At 40.2% G+C, this 17,037-nt stretch overlaps 1 protein-coding gene across 1 annotated transcript in view; it reads right to left on the reverse strand.

Moving 5' to 3' along the window:
• The window catches only part of pik3c2a (phosphatidylinositol-4-phosphate 3-kinase, catalytic subunit type 2 alpha), a 96,220-nt gene that overhangs the window by 27,583 nt on the left and 51,600 nt on the right, over positions 1-17,037 (reverse strand). The window contains 7 exon segments of the mRNA XM_061720824.1: positions 1,565-1,659; positions 1,746-1,839; positions 3,577-3,768; positions 7,382-7,524; positions 7,602-7,722; positions 10,483-10,650; positions 10,753-10,875. Of these exon segments, the coding sequence (XP_061576808.1) occupies positions 1,565-1,659; positions 1,746-1,839; positions 3,577-3,768; positions 7,382-7,524; positions 7,602-7,722; positions 10,483-10,650; positions 10,753-10,875 (936 nt within the window).

Here is a 17,037-nt window from a genome sequence, read left to right on the forward strand (position 1 = left end):
TGATGATTCTACTGTAAAAGAAGCTCATAAAGTCTTCACCACTGAGAGCTGCAGGAATAAAAGGGTCAACAGAGTTGAGACTCTTCGTCTGGCTACAGCGCTGAACAGAAACATGGGTTACTTTTGTTATCCTCCATCAACGATTAATAACAGGCTGTTCTGGCTTTGTTATAACTATTAGACTGCTGTTGGGGGGTTAGTTAGGTCCTGAGGCAGGTACGCCATCAGCTGGCTGGTTCTGGCAGGTTCTGGCTAGGGCTGGGTGATATGGCCTTTTATTAATATCTCGATATTTTTAGGCCATGTCACGATACAGCATATATATCTCGATATTTTGCCTTAGCCTTGAATTAACACTTTGATGCTACAATCACACCAGTATGATGATTCTATATGTCTACATTAAAACATTCTTGTTCATACTGCATTAATATATGCTCATTTTAAACTTTCATGCAAAAAGGGGGAATAAGTCAAATTTACCAAAACTGTATTTATTAAACAGTTACTAAGCAGTGAGTGGCACAAACATAAAAAGTGTCATTTCAAAATAGAAAGTGCACGTTGCATCTCTCTGATTCCCGGTTGAAGAACATCTGCTAAGAACATGTTCTGGTCCTGGTTTTACCTGGTTTTACCTGGTTTTACCTGGATGAGCTGCTCTGAGCAGGAGGCCCCTTAGAGAACCTTTATATTAAATTGTAGGTGCAGGGACTGCAATGTTTCATCCTCTCCTCCTTTAATTTGCATCACTTTCACTTATTGTTAGAAATATGACGTCATATAGTCTTGTTTGACTTTGTTTCGATGATAGTGATTGATTTCATGTGGCCACATTTAAGCAACACTAAGTGACGTTTCTCAGCTCTGGAAGAGAAAAGCCTGAATTATGGTTCCTCGTTAAATCGACGCGCACTTACGCCGTAGGCTCTGCGTTGGTGTAACGCGGGACCATAAATCAGCCTAAATGCTCGGCTGCGCGTGTCGCGCTAAGCGGCTCCTCGGCTCTCCGGAGCCGTGAGAAAACATCCCCTCCCGTCTTCACTAAACCGGTTAGCTTTGAAAAGAGTCCGCCGCGCGTAGCAGCCGCGCAGATGAACTCACGGCGCAAACAGGCCGAGTTTGGGAAAGTTAAAGTTAAATTAAAGCGGGATGGAAGTGAGCGGCGGTCCCGGACAGCAGCACCGACACCTGCAGCTGGTCGGGGGCCAATGATAATGCACACACGACAGCACGTGACTGACGTATCTAACAGGGTGCGCTTGTTTTATGTCTCAGAGAAGGAGAGACGAGACGAGAGAGTGAGAAAAGCCTGTAATTTAATGCCCGTGGCTAAAAGCAAAATGCGTGAAAATTTATATTCGAATATGCACGATAGAGTCATTTTGTACATCGCACAGAGTAGAAGCCGAAATACATCGGCTATACTCGATATATCGCCCAGCCCTAGTTCTGGGTGGTTCTGGCTGGTTCTGGCTGGTTCTGGCTGGTTCTGGCTGGTTCTGGCTGGTTCTGGCTGGTTCTGGCTGGTTCTGGCTGGTTCTGGTGGCGGCTGCAGACTCACCAGTAGAGGTGGTGGGCGATGTTGATGTTCCCTTGAGCTCTGGACAGCAGGAACACCACCAGCGAGTTCTTCAGGTGACACTCAAACTTCAGCGCCTGCAGGAGGAGAAGAGAAGGGGGTTTGGGTTCAAACCGGGTCGGAGAGGAGAACTTCTCCTGGGGCCTGTTTGCCGGGTCGGTACCTGCACCAGCTGCGGCAGGTAGTCGGCCAGCTCGTCGTCGCTGCTCTTCTGGATCCAGCTGACCGCCACGCTCCTCACGTCGGTGTCGGCAAACCTGCAGGGACAGAGAGACGGGTCAGCGGGGGGAAGGGCCGAACCATTTTTGAAAATAATCTAATTGCGATTTTTTTCCTCAATATTGCGATTTAATATGCGATTACTTTTTCAAGGTCCTGTTCTCATGTATTTTTCTATGGAGGATTTTTTGTGCCAAAATTAAATAAATAAATACATCATTAATTAATTAAAATACAATTCATTTGAAGTAAATCGAAATCATTAATTAAATGTGTCATTAATTAATTAAATGCTGAAATAATAAATATATTTTTTTACTTAAAATTAATTGTATTTTAATGAATTAATGACATATTTAATTCTAATTTTAATGAATTAATGATATATTTCATTCCCATTTTAATTAATTAATGATGTATTTATTTATTTAATTTTGGCACAAAAAATCCTCCATATTTTTCAACTACACAAGCAATAAATCAGTTTTATAATAAATAATTTCAGATTTATTTAAAGCACAGATTACAACAATAAAGAAAACAAATCTGTGGCTTTACCTCTTTAACACGTCTACACACGTCTGTACACACGAGTGTTATGCGTCGTTCTCTCTGAACCCAATCACACGACACTAAACCGGGTTAAACTTTAGCCAAAACGAGGCGTAGTTTAATAGAAAAACACAGAAAAACTCCCAAAGGGAACAAAAAACCTTCCTCACAGGAAACTCAGAACTTCTTCACAAATAACTCAAAAATCACAGAGAGAAAAAAAACACCAGCAAACTTCTTTGTAACAAACCAACAAAGCTCAGAGTTAACAAAACCAACCAGCAATGAACAACTGGCAGCCCCGCTCTTTAACCCCTCTTCCTGATTAGCTGACGGGCTGCAGGTGTGGCTCAGAGCACGACTCCACTGTTCGCCGGCGTGCGCCCGGCTCGTGCTCGTTGCCGCGCGCCCGTGCAGCTCCTCACCACGCCGACTCCGCGCTCATATATTTCCTCGAGAAAGCCCCGCCTGGCCGAGCCCCAACACTGAGGCCATGGTAGATTTAGGTTACGCCTAAATGCCGGCTCTACTCACTCATTACGTGACCAGATCACGTGACTGGTCAAATCGCAGCCTTTGCGGTTAGAAAATCTCGTTTTATCACATCACGATATTATCACAAATGCAAATACCGTATTTTATGGACTATAAGCCGCTACTTTTTTCATAGGTTTTGAACCATGCAGCTTATACAAAGGTGCAGCTATTCTGTGGATTTTTCTTCCACCGCTCGGGGCGCTCTAACCGGAATTAGAATCAAAACTAAGACTAAATAAATGCAAAGAATACACTACTTCTTCTTTAGCAGATAGAAGATTTCAAACAGATAAATAGATAAATAAATACCGTTATTTTCTCTTGGTTCTGTCCCGTTTTAATCAGCAAAGTTGCTGCCGTGTTAAAAGACACTGTTAGGAAAGATCTATTTAGGTACAAACATGTACATCATTTACAGTTCAAAATCCTTCTGTACATGTAGTAAATATCTAATCTAACAACAGAAATATCTGCGGCTTGCATATTTTTTAAATAAATTTAAAATTTTAAATAAATTATTTTTTAAATAGAGCGGATGCGGCTTGTTCATCTTTTTTTAATTCTTTTTTAAAAAATAGAGCGGATGCAGCTTATATGCAGGTGCGGCTTATAGTCCAGAAAATACGGTAATCGTCCAGCCCTAGCGAGGGGGCAGACCGGGCCGGGGGCCGGGTCCGGACTCGTACCTGCAGTCCAGCAGCTCCAGCGCCGTGACGGGGGGCAGGGCGGGCCAGCGGTGCAGCAGCGCGTGGATGTGGGCCATGCTGGCCCAGTCCCAGCTGGGGGCGCTGGCCAGGACCTTGGGCAGGCAGCTGGGGTGGTCCCTCCGGCAGTGGAGCTGGTGGTCCCACAGGAGCTGGTGGTCGGCCCGCTTCAGCCTGCAGGAGACGGGTCAGACAAACACAACCCGGGTCTAAAGTTCTGGCCGTAAACGGGACGGGATGAGACCCAGGAGGTCCGTGATGTTCCCCACCAAGGTCCTCTCAGGGTTCCTGGGTCCAAAAGCTCCACCTGGAGGGGAGAACCCGGCGTGCTAAAGGGCCAAATCTGAAGTGCTTTGGATATTTCAGTTTAAATTTGAAAATGTTATATTAGTTCAATGAAGTTCATAGTATCTATATTCACTAGAGCTCGTTTGGTTTCTTCTGTTATCAGCAGTGTTGGGTGTAACGCGTAACGAGATTACATTCGCCAGTAACGCAGTAATGTAACGCGTTACAGTTGTAATTTGGGTAATCCCATTATAGTTACTCTAAGAAAAAAAAAATGTTACTTTAGTTACTTTAAGCTTTCCAGCTACATGTAGAACGGGAGAACAGAAAAGAAAATCAAACTTGCCTTTCATGCGTCTTCACGCGTTGCGCAACACTTGTTTAACTTAAGGCTGATTTATGGTTCCGCGTTAAATCGACGCAGAACCTACGGCCTAGGCTACACGGCGACGCGCACCGTAAGTTCTGCGTTGGTGTAACGCAGACCCATAAATCAGCCTTTAACGTGATCTTACGGGATTTTACAGAATTCTACGGGATTCTACGGGACTTCTGGTGCTGATCTGGGCACTGCAGTAATAAGGTTCCAACTACAGGACTGTCTCAGAAAATTAGAATATTGTGATAAAGTTCTTTATTTTCTGTAATGCAATTAAAAAAAACTAAAATGTCATACATTCTGGATTCATTACAAATCAACTGAAATATTGCAAGCCTTTTATTATTTTAATATTGCTGATTATGGTTTACATTTTAAGATTAAGATTCCCAGAATATTCAAATTTTTTGAGATAGGATATTTGAGTTTTCTTAAGCTGTAAGCCATGATCAGCAATATTAAAATAATAAAAGGCTTAAAATATTTCAGTTGATTTGTAATGAATCCAGAATGTATGACATTTTTGCATCACAGAAAATAAAGGACTTTATCACAATATTCTAATTTTCTGAGACAGTCCTGTACATGTTGTTCATTGGCAATCGAGTTATGGTGCAGCTCAGGTGATATTGCGGAGTAATCCAAAAGTAATGTAACTAGTAATGTAACTAGTTACTTTCAGCAACCAGTAACTAAGTAGTGTAAGGGATTACTTTTTTTTTAAAGTAACTAGTAGTATGTAATGGATTACTTTTTTTGAGTAACTACCCCAACACTGGTTATCAGACATAGTTTGTCAGGACATACAGTACATGCATGAGCAAGTGAAGAAGAGGATATATTTATGAGGATTGGCGCATTACATGTATTTCAGAATGTGAGCGTTGTGAATGTCTCTTTGGCTAAAGAAGCCTTGTTTAATGTATATCAGATCAAATGGTCACAGGACATATTGTATAAACCAAAATTAAGAATATTTAGTATGATAAAAAGTTGTTATAGCTGTGAAAAGTATGTTTGTGCGACGTTATCTAAAAGACAATGATCACTATGTGCCCAAATCCGTTGTGGGATCTTGCCTCTGCACCTTGAGACAGGACGTTATCGGGGGGTCCCAGAACAAGAGCGGATTTGTCCTTACTGTGATATTTATGACATTGAAAATGAGTTCCATTTTGTATTTTATTGTCCTCTGTATCATGAGCTGCGTCAGAAATTATTTGATAGGTGTAAGAATTTGGATTTGATGGGTAAGTGATGCTGAGAGGCTCAAATGGATTTTTGATTATAAAGTTTTTGCACTTGCTGACTATTTAGAGAAAGTGTGGGATAAACAAAGAAAAAGTAACATATATGTGAAAATATCCATTCTGGTTTTTGTTGGGGAGAAAGAAATATTAAGTATTTTAATTTTTTAATTTATTATTTAATTTGGTTTATTTATTTTGTTTTTCTGGTGTACATTGTGCAGATCCCAATTAAGTGAGTGTGATATTGTATATTGATGATTTTCTGTTTCCGGTGTTTTGTAATCCTGTAAGGGATGGGTCTTCGGACATGACACAAAAATAAAATAAATTAATGAATTAATTAATTCGTACCTGAGCTAAAATTATGTTTACTACAGGAGCTGTTGCAATTTCTTTCTTTTTTGCACTTTAAATTGATATTGAAAGGCCAATTTGAGTTATTTATTTCTTAGTTATTTATTTCATACAAATAACTGGTACTTTTTGTTTATGCCCAAAAAAAGATGTTTTGTTGGACATGAGAATAACTGGTGCCATGTTTTTGTCTTTAAATATGTTTAAAAGTATGAAATAATTAAAGTTTTCACTTGTAATTGCATAAATTGTCTATATTTCATTACTTTATATACTTTTTTGGGGTTACATTTGCATAAAATGTTAACCCCCCCCCCCCAAAAAAATCACAGAAAATGGAAAACATGTAAACGGATTTCATAGTGTCCTACTAGCGGCACCAAACTGAGATGAACACGTCTCACAACGACAGCATTTTAACCAGGACTGGGGATCGATTCAAATTGATTTGGTTTAATGTTTTTAAAACTGTTTTTTCAGCTGTTGTATGAATGATATGACTGTAGTTTTGCAACATATTAATACTAGTATTATATTGAGATTAAACAGCAAGTATTGCAGCTAATGATGCTGTAAGGACCAATCAGCTCCCAGAATGCTGATAGAACTGAAACAGAAACATCATGGGTCAGGATTACCAAACAGATCCAGGAGGAAACAGAGACGGATAAAATCTCTTCAAATTTCCCCACATTCCGTTAGAATTTTTTCCATTTTCGGTCTTTTTCGGTTTTTAATTTTTAAGAATTTTTGATTTTTAGCATTTTACATAAATGTAACCCCAAGACAGTATATAAAGTAATGAAATATAGAATCAGAATTCAGAATCAGACTTTATTGGCCAAGTTTGAACATTGCCCGACAAGGAATTTGACTCCGGTAATTTCGCTGACTGTACCCAGATTTAAAAAATAGCAAACAGTAAATAAAACAAATGTGGCACTTATTAATATATATACAATTAAAAAACTGAAAGGTGCAGCAGTATGAGGTAGGCTCTTAATAACATATGTACAATTTTTAAAAGTGAAAGGTGCAGCAGGTGCAGCAGAATGAGGCAGACATGATCATTGTTACAGCACGTGATAGTGCCATTAAATTACTGTTATTATCATTGCACGGTGATGGATTTCTCAGAGACTATTAACTGTGAGAGTTCATCAGAGAAATAGCTTAGGGGAAGAAACTGTCCTTCTGTCTGGAGGTTATATATAGACAATTTATGCAATTATAACTGAAAACTTTAATGTTTTCATACCTTTAAACATATTTAAAGGCAAAAACATGGCACCAGTTATTCTCGTGTCCAACAAAATATTCCTTTTTTGGGGATAAACAAAAAAATACCAAAAGTTGTAATGTAATGATGAAAAAAAAAATGTAATCTTTAGACATTTTTAGGAATGAATATGAGAATCAATTTAGATTTAGATTTTTTCCACACAGGCCTGGTTTTACTGATCCAGACTGGTTCTTGGTGGTCCGGTGGTTCCACCGGTTCTAGCGGTTCTCCTACCCAAAGTTGGAGGCCCGGCTGCAGATCCTCTCCAGTTTGCGCCGCAGGTCGGGGTCCAGCTTCTCCAGGGGCGGGGGCTCTGGGCTGGGGGCCCGCGTGGGCCCCACATACAGAACGTCCACCGGGGACTCGGGGAAGTCCACCTGGACCCAGAACCACAGGTTACTCTCCATCCCGGGTCTGGGGAACCTCCCGGTACCGGCGCGGCGCCGCCACTCACCTGCAGCACCAGTCTCTGGGCCGGGGCCCACCTGAGGCCCCCCGCCGGGCCGGGGGCGGCGGCGGCGTGGCCCTGCACCGACATCCACAGACACAGCAGCCGGGTGTTCCGGGCCAGAACCCTGCAACAGCACCAAGGGTCAGAGGTCAGAGGTCAGAGGTCAGTCTCCACGAGGAACCGTGACCCAACAGTGTTCTGTCGATGTTTGCTACCCTATCAAAAAAAGCTCCCTAATGGTTTTCTACCTTTGTAGAGCTACAATTTTACTGTTTTACTCCCTAAACCACTTCCTTTTCCCCCCAAGTGATCCTTGTCTCTTGCCAGGCCGTCATTGTAAATAAGAATGTTCTTAATGACCTGCCTGGCTAAATAAAGGCGAATGACTGAATGAATATCAAATAAAGCAATAGAATTTTTTTTTTTCTTCTCTTTATCGTATAATGTTCACAAAGTGTAATGCAATTCATGTCATTGGTAGTGTATTTTAGTTTAGTTTTTTTTTTTGTTTTTTTGTTTATTTATTTAGCAATATAAGACAAATATGAACAAAAAATGAAAAACAATAAAATTACATGCAAGGAAAGGAAGAAGCCTGGTCGCTTCTATAGAGTCCTTTCCATATATGAATAAAAACAAAACAAAGCTACACAAGGGAGAGTAAAAAAAAACAAAAAAACACAAGAAAATGTAACTCAGATCAAATAATGAACATTACAAAGATGAAACAATAAGGAAGTTCTATAAATGTTTTTGGAATATTGGCAAGGATGGTGATGATTTAAGAGATTTATTGAGTGAATTCCACAAGTGGGGAAAGATTGATGTTTCCATGTTCTACAAAACGGTAAATTAAAATCATCTTTGTGCCTTGTGGCATAAGAATGAATATCGGAATTAACACAAAAGAAATTATCAAAAGAATTTTGAAGGATCAAATACTCAACATCCCATATTATCAATTTTAATTCAATATTTCAGGGGTAGCATAATTTGACAGTCCAGTAACATCCTATCAAATAATGCTGCAGACACTTAAAGACGACCAATCAACTCACTGCCACTGCAGGATGGATGTCAGCATACTTACACCTCAATTTATCAGCTTATTAACATACTTAAGGTAACACTGATCTGATACTGCGCCGCAAAACAGATTTTTAGAGAGAAAAGGAAGACTCCGGGCACGGGGAGCATCTAAAATGATCTCTGCTGGCTTGTATATGTATTAGGTTGATAACAATATATCGTGCCACGAAATTTTGCGATACAAAAACGTCACGATACGTGTCGAGGAGGTGACAAACTGTAGCGCGATATTGAGTTATTAATATTAATATATTGTGTTTACTAGTAACATCCTATTGGTGCAGCGGGATCACGTGCCGACCGCACCTCGACCCGCGGACCAAAATATTTCTACGCTCAGAAGAAACTAGTCCCGTTTTGGTCCCGATCACGGGACTCTTGGGGGTTTTGAGCTCCGAACTTTTACTTCTAAGGTGAGCATGAATCAATCTTTTTTATGATGTAAAGATTGTGTCGTCCCCAAAGGTGTGAGGATGAAACGATAACGGGTTCACCTTACGGCCTCAGGCTGGAGCAGGTGAAGCTCTTAGCTCTGCAGAAGCTAAATGTTACAAGCTAATGTTGCATTTTGAGTTTGGGACTTTTCATAGTTTATTTATTTACTTTTATTTATTTAATTTTAGTTGTTAAATTCCTGGAAAAGAAAAAAGTCAAGTCATACATGAGAGAAACTATTCAGTTTGTGGCTAAATATGTGTACTTGTATGAAACTGAAGATCATAATGCAAACCTGACATTTACTTTTAGTTCAGTTTGTGGTAAATGGTTGGCCTGGCTTTCTCTTTAAAACTTAAACAGTTATAAAGCATTACAAACTGTAGGGCAAACACACAGCATTGTTTTGTATTTTGTGTCTTTAAAATAAAAGACAATTGTTTCCAGTCATATGTTCCTCATTCAAGGTTGTTAAAAAAATACTGCTATAATATCGTATCGTATCGTTATCGTGACCTCAATATCGTGTAGCGTACCGTATCGTGAGATTAGTGTATCGTTACACCCCATAATATGTAAATATATATCTTCTTAGGGATTTTGTGGATGTTACTCATCGTTAACAGCAGTGTGGACTGAAGAGATGCAAGAAATAATGGGCGTGGCAATCAAACTTTGAAAATCGACTGTGCGCAGAACCACAAAGTAGCAGTTCTGGACGGGTAGCATGGATTAGGAATGGGCGATATTTTACCGTTCACGATATACCGTAAAAAAAATTCCTCACGATAAGAATTTGTCATTTCGCGGTAAAAACAATAAATTCCCGTTTATGATGTTTTTGTGTAAAGCTGATTTATGGTTCTGCGTTAAATCCACGCACAATGTACAGGAAGGAAGAAAAATTCCCGTTAATGACGTGTTTGTGTAACAAACATGGAGGATCTGAGTCATTCCAGTTTTGCAGTACAGGTGTAACTCATTTAATTGGTTTTTATTAATTCAATTTAATTGGTGTAGTTTAGTAGTATTTAGTATCTTTTAGAGCAGTGATTTGGCTCCAAAGACTGAATGTGGTGATAGATTTATAGTTACAAAGGTGGAGTTTAATTGGTATTTTTTTTAATCGTCATTTTTATCGTTATCGGGATAAATGCCAGAAATTATCGTGATACATTTTTTAGTCCATATCACCCATCCCTAGCGCAGAACCACAAAGTAGCAGTTCTGGACGGGTAGCATGGATTGACAGAACACCGGTCCTCACCACGAGGAACCTGGACCCCCCGGTCCCCCCGGTCCCCCCGGGCCCCCCGGTCCCCCCGGTCCCCCCCGGTCCCCCCCGGTCCCCCCCACTCACCCGCGGAAGTCGAAGAGCGGCGTGGAAACCTTCCCCAGCAGCTCCGGCCCCTTGCGCTGCTTGTTGGAGTCCGGGGAGCCGCTGGCGTTCTGGTTCAGAACCCCGAACAGGGTCAGGCCCAGGACGGACTCCAGGGGGAGGACGGCCACGGCGATGGGGAAGCTGACCCTGCAGAGACCAGAGGTGAGGAGGTGTGAGCGGCCCCGGCGGCCCCCGGCCCCCCCGGGCCCCCCGGGCCCCCCCGGCCCCCCACAGACCCCGAGCACTCACATCTCGTCCCACTTGATGTGGTAGGAGAAGCTCTTGTAGGCGCCGACCCTCTTGGACTGGATCGGCTTGAACAGGTTCTTGCCGTTATGGGTCAGAGAGCAAACCAGGAAGTACTTCTCATAGCTGAAACAACAGCACATCAGACCTTTCACAATAAAGGAAGAGCCTTTCACAATAAAGGAAGAGCCTTTCAGAATAAAGACATAATCTTTCAGAATAAAGAATGAACCTTTCAAAATAAAGAACAAACCTTTCAGAATAAAGAACGAACCTTTCAAAATAAAGAACGAAAATTTCAGAATAAAGAACGAACCTTTCAAAATAAAGAACGAATCTTTCAAAATAAAAAACGAACCTTTCAAAATAAAAAACGAACCTTTCAGAATAAAGAACCTTTCAGAATAAAAAACGAACCTTTCAGAATAAAAAACGAACCTTTCAGAATAAAGGAAGAACCTTTCAAAATAAAGAAAGAACCTTTCAGAATAAAGAATAAAGAAAGAACCTTTCAGAATAAAGAAAAAACCTTTCAAAATAAAGAAAAAACCTTTCAAAATAAAGAAAAAACCTTTCAAAATAAAGAACAAAGTTTCAGAATAAGAACAAACCTTTCAAAATAAATAAACAACATTTCAGAATATAGAATGAACCTTTCAGAATAAAGGAAGAACCTTTCAGAATAAAGAACGAACCTTTCAGAATAAAGGAAGAACCTTTCAGAATAAAGAACGAACCTTTCAGAATAAAGAACCTTTCAGAATAAAAAACGAACCTTTCAGAATAAAGGAAGAACCTTTCAAAATAAAGAAAGAACCTTTCAAAATAAAGAAAAAACCTTTCAGAATAAAGAACGAACCTTTCAGAATAAAGAACAAACCTTTCAAAATAAAGAAAAAACCTTTCAAAATAAAGAACAAACTTTCAGAATAAAGAACGAACCTTCAGAATAAAAAAGAACCTTTCAAAATAAAGAACAAACCTTTCAAAATGAAGAACAAACCTTTCAAAATAAATAAATAACATTTCAGAATAAAGAACGAACCTTCAGAATAAAAAAGAACCTTTCAAAATAAAGAACAAACCTTTCAAAATGAAGAACAAACCTTTCAAAATAAATAAATAACATTTCAGAATAAAGAACGAAGCTTTCAGAATAAAGAACAAACCTTTCAAAATAAATAAACAACATTTCAGAATAAACAACAAACCTTTCAGAATAAACAACAAACCTTTCAGAATAAACAACAAACCTTTCAGAATAAAGGAAGAACCTTTCAGAATAAAGGAAGAACCTTTCAGAATAAAGGAAGAGCCTTTCAGAATAAACAACAAACCTTTCAGAATAAAGAACCTGATCCTAATCTTTCTACATCGAGGCCTGAGAACTGATTCAGCAACGTTCAACAGGTAGCAACACGTCTGCAGCGGCGCCACGTTCACAGATGAAGTAATCAGATTACCGCCCACATCGAGCTTCCTGCTGCTGAAGCAACACTCACCCGCAGGTCCGGAGACGGATCACTCAACGGGAATATTCTGGAGCAACAGACACCTGCAAGGCATTGTGGGAAATGCTGCTTGGGTAGTGAAACACCTGAGGGACCGGCCGTCATGAACACACATGAATCCTGGGAAATGCAGACGGATTCAGGCGTCCAGACGGAGCCCAACAGAACCTGCGGTCCGGTTCATCAGACTCTGACCCGACTCCTACGAGTGTGTGAAGCCCCGGCGTGAGCCGCGCTGGCAGCTCCTCGGTTCCTGCCGTCTGCCGAGGGTCCAGATGGAGGAAACACGAGCGGCGCCAGGCGAGCCGGCCCGGCGCCAAACACTCACAGCGAGAGTCGTGTCAGCAGAACACGAACGCTGAAGCTTCACGTTGTTCTGTTCACGAGAAACCGCCTCACATACAGATACACCAATGCTGCAGAACACGAACGCTGAAGCTTGACGTTGTTCTGGTTCACGAGAAACCGCCTCACATACAGATACACGAATGCTGCAGAACACTAGGGCTGCAACAACGAATCGATAAAATCGATAAAAATCGATTATTAAAAGCGTTGGCAACGAATTCCATTATCGATTCGTTGTGTCGCGCAATTATTACGTCACTCACTAAAGCCTGATTTATGGTTCCGCGTTAAATCGACGGCGTATCCTACGCCGTAGGCTCTGCGTTGGTGTAATGCGGAACCATAAATCAGCCTTAAGTCGCGCCCGGACTACATTTAATGCGGCACAGCGTGGTGACGCCGCGCACGTGAAAGAAAAAGAAAGAGGGCGCGGATTTGTTTGGTTTTAGTAACATTCCATGCTCAGGCGGGAGACACATGTAGCTCAGTGCTTAACTTTTATTTTTAATCCACGCTATATTCTTCTGGTCCGTTCTCCTATATGTTCCCCCTCTAACCCGGTACATACATAGGTTCCTCTAAACATCTTTTCCCGCTACAGTTTTAATTAAAAGAAAATGTGCTCCAATACAGCAGGTCTCATCATTTTATTTTGAACACTGCCAAAACTCAAATTCTTATAAAGACTTTAACTTAAAACTTAACTAGAACTTAAAATTTGCTTGACACAAATGAAAGTTCAATTGAAACACGTGGGAAAAACACCTATCAGGTGTAATGGCATTTTTAGGTTATAAATAATAAAACTTCTTGGTAAGATCCTTAGTTTTTTGAGTGAAGACAGTGAGAGAACAAATTGTAATGTTCAAACAAATTCTGTTTCTGATTTGTATTTTTCTTTATTTTTTATAACTTATTTATTGTTCTGGCAGCTCAGGTCCCTTTTAAATAAAGTATACCTCTTTTGTGCACTTTATTTTTATATATTTGGCAGATGTAAAGCATACATGTGTATGTTTTCTGTGTTAGTCCATTTAGTTGTTTTTTTTAATCAATACTTTAAAAGCTGAGGAATGTTCAAGGAGCAACCTGTTTGTGAACTTTCTGAAGATTATCTGCACTGTGAATTTGCAGTCAGTTCTGTTTTCGAATGGTTGGAATTTAATGCTTTTTGGTTTTTATTTATTTTATCCGATTCATTGATTAATCGAAAAAATAATCGACAGATTAATAAACTATTACAATAATCGTTAGTTGCAGCCCTACTGAACACGGTGGGTTGCAGGACGGCGTCGCCCTGGTGGCTTTTTCATGGGAAACATGCAGAGGTGGACAGAGTACTAGACCCCAGTACTTGAGTAAGAGTACAAATACTACTGGTCAAAATTTACTCCGTTACAAGTAAAAGTAGCTCAGTCAAAATATTACTCGAGTAAGAGTAGAAAAGTACTTGCTTTTAAAGGTACTTAAGTATCCAAAAGTAAATGCTTTTAAATTTACTTTAAGTAAAAGTAAGAGTAAGAGTAAATTTCTTATTTTCCACATCAGTAAATTACTATATTTTTTCTAAATTAATTTAAGGATCTTTTAACTCTTGTTTCTGAGAATTAACTCTTTGAAACCAGCTGCACTGATGTGCTGCTTTTAGAACCACAATGTTATATAAAACCTGCAGAAACACCAAAAACAAATCAAATGAATGGGATCATAAGAGGACAGCAGATGATGCAGAGTTTATTAACAATCATGAACTGAAACCAAATGAACCTGCACCATCCAACTAAGTCTGGATCCCCCTCAAAGACCACAGCTTTACAAAAAACTACATCTCTGCTTTCAATAACTTAATGTTGAAGTCACTTAACTTTACAGGAAGGACATGTACCAGTACAATATAGCAATATAGAGCATAACAAACTGTCTCCCCATGTCTGTCTTGTCTGTCTCCCAATATCCGTCTAAAAATAGAATTTTAGGGAAGAAGAAAAAAGAGCAGACCTGAAAGTAACGAGTACTTTTCAGCCTTCCTAGAAATTTACTCGAGTAAAAGTAAAAATATTTGTCTTGGAAATGTATTCAAGTAAGAGTAATAAGTACCAAAGAAATCTAATACTCAAGTAAAGTACAAATCCTCTGGATATGTACTTAAGTACAGTACTCAAGTAAATTTACTCCGTTACTGTCCACCACTGGAAACATGCGTTCTGAGCCCGTTCTGGGTCTCCGGGTATTTTTGTAAACAATCCCGGCTGCTGATGCGAGACAAAGAGAGAAACTGCAGCTCAGAGATGAAACCTGAGACGAGGCGCCGGTGTGGAAACGTGAGACCCGTTAGCGCTCGCAGCGCCGTAAACGAGGCCCGCTGCCGTGACGACGCAGCTCCAGAGACTGACGGGGCTCGTCGGTCAGTCAGGACTCGGTACAAGTACTTTAGTAGTACAACTTCAAACACTCGGACCCTCAAGGCATCATGGGAAAATCCCGCTCATCAGGGCTCAGGGAGGAAACACCTTCTGTGCCCCAGAGATGAGCCGGGCATGCTGGGAAATGTTCAAATGAACCCCAGAAGAAGATGCTGCTGAGAGCAGGAAGAGCCTCATCACCCACGATGAACCTCTCAGGACCGAACCAGAGGCCTCCGGTCCAAATTTAGAGATTAAAGCAGCACAATGTAACGTTCAGCTTTTGTTGAGTTTGGCGGCTCCTTTGGACAAAAGCGGTAGTGCTTTACCAAAAAGAACACTACGTTTCCCATGAGCACCAGCGCGTACTGCCGGAAAACTCCTGTCCCCGTCGCTGCATTTGTTTTGATGAGAGAAGACGGGACAGACTTTCAAAACTACTTTTCTGTTTTCAGCGGTCGTTTGCAGGATGGATAGCGAAGAGGTAATGTATCTATTTTTGGCTAAACAATATAATATCAGGATGTTGAAAATCCCTAAGTTCAATTTTGTTTTATTAGTGAAATCACCGCCCCCTGTGCTGTTTCAGCGACATAATGCGCCCCAAACTACACTTTTTTTAAGAGTACACATACATAAATTAGTAGTCCAACATACTGACAATATAAAAAAATACTTTATAACCTGTGAATAACTGAATGCCCATTCCTTATATTTTGCAGATCAGCCCTGCACAATTTTACAGTTCTCAGGAAAAATACTAGAACCCAAGACGAATCCCCTGTATGTGAAAACATTCTAATTTTGATTCTTATTGAACATAGAACTCTACATTTACATTTGTATCATAACAATTCTGTCTCTCTTGTCGGACATCCCTCCTCGTCTTTCAGCTCACGCCAGCGAGTGAACGCCGGGCCAACTCTTGTCCGGGCATTTTTTTATTCATTTATTTATTTATTTATTTTTGTCCGGGCATTTAGCTTGTTACTCTCCCGCTTTCTTTTTTTCGCCTCCTCCGATAAAAATTTTATTTTCTTCGTTTTTTTTCGCTGCTTCGGCCATGACACCAGCTTCTGCTGAACCTGTTGGAAGTTGATGTTTGATCACAATGACTCTGGAAATATTATATTAAGGTGGAAAAGTTACATAGTGCTGCTTTAATGTTGAAAAACAATTTCAAGAATAAAGGTGAAATTTCGCCTTTTTTCCTCAACATTTCAACTTTATTCACGAAATTTTGACTTTTTTCTCGACATTTCGACTTTTTTCTCGAAATTGTACTTCAACATTAATCTGTAACAGGCTGAACCGGGCCGAACCAAGCTGCTCCACAACCACCAGACGAACATCTTTGCTCTTTATTCCAGGAGAAACTAGAACTGAACCGTTGGGTCGTGACAACCGCCAGCCTGCTCCTGAAGCACGGACTACGTTTACATGCAGTCAAAATTCGGGTTATTGCTAATAGATAGATAGATAGATAGATAGATAGATTTATTATAGTACCCTTGGGTAAATTTGGTTCACAGTGAGTGCCTCATCATACAATCTAAAACCATACACTCAACAACACAGGATAATATAAAGTGACAACAGCTTTAATATTCCGGTTACTGAAACATTCAGAATATTCCGTTTCCATGGTGATTAATCATTCGGGATATCTCGATCAAACCAGCGACGCACGGAGAACGTGATGACGAAATTACCGTAATTTCCGCTTCTTCTTCCTGTATCCAAATTCAAAACAAATGCTGCTTCGTGCAACTTTTCTCTCACCTACTTGTAAATCTCTCTATCCCGGTACTTTCTACCGTCTGCAAATGCAGAAATGTTCATATCCTTAATTACATTTATGAAGTGATTAGTCTCCTCCTGGTCTTGTTTCTCCGTGTTTAGAAGAACTTCCTGGACTCAAAAGACCAGGATTCCTTGTGAACAGAACATGTGCAGAAAACAGATTCATGTTCTGTTTGATGGGGAAATTCTGTTTGGCGTTTACATGACCCAATATTCAGGTTTAA

This window comes from Cololabis saira, chromosome 5, assembly GCF_033807715.1.
Source record: "Cololabis saira isolate AMF1-May2022 chromosome 5, fColSai1.1, whole genome shotgun sequence".
NCBI lineage: Eukaryota > Metazoa > Chordata > Actinopteri > Beloniformes > Belonidae > Cololabis > Cololabis saira.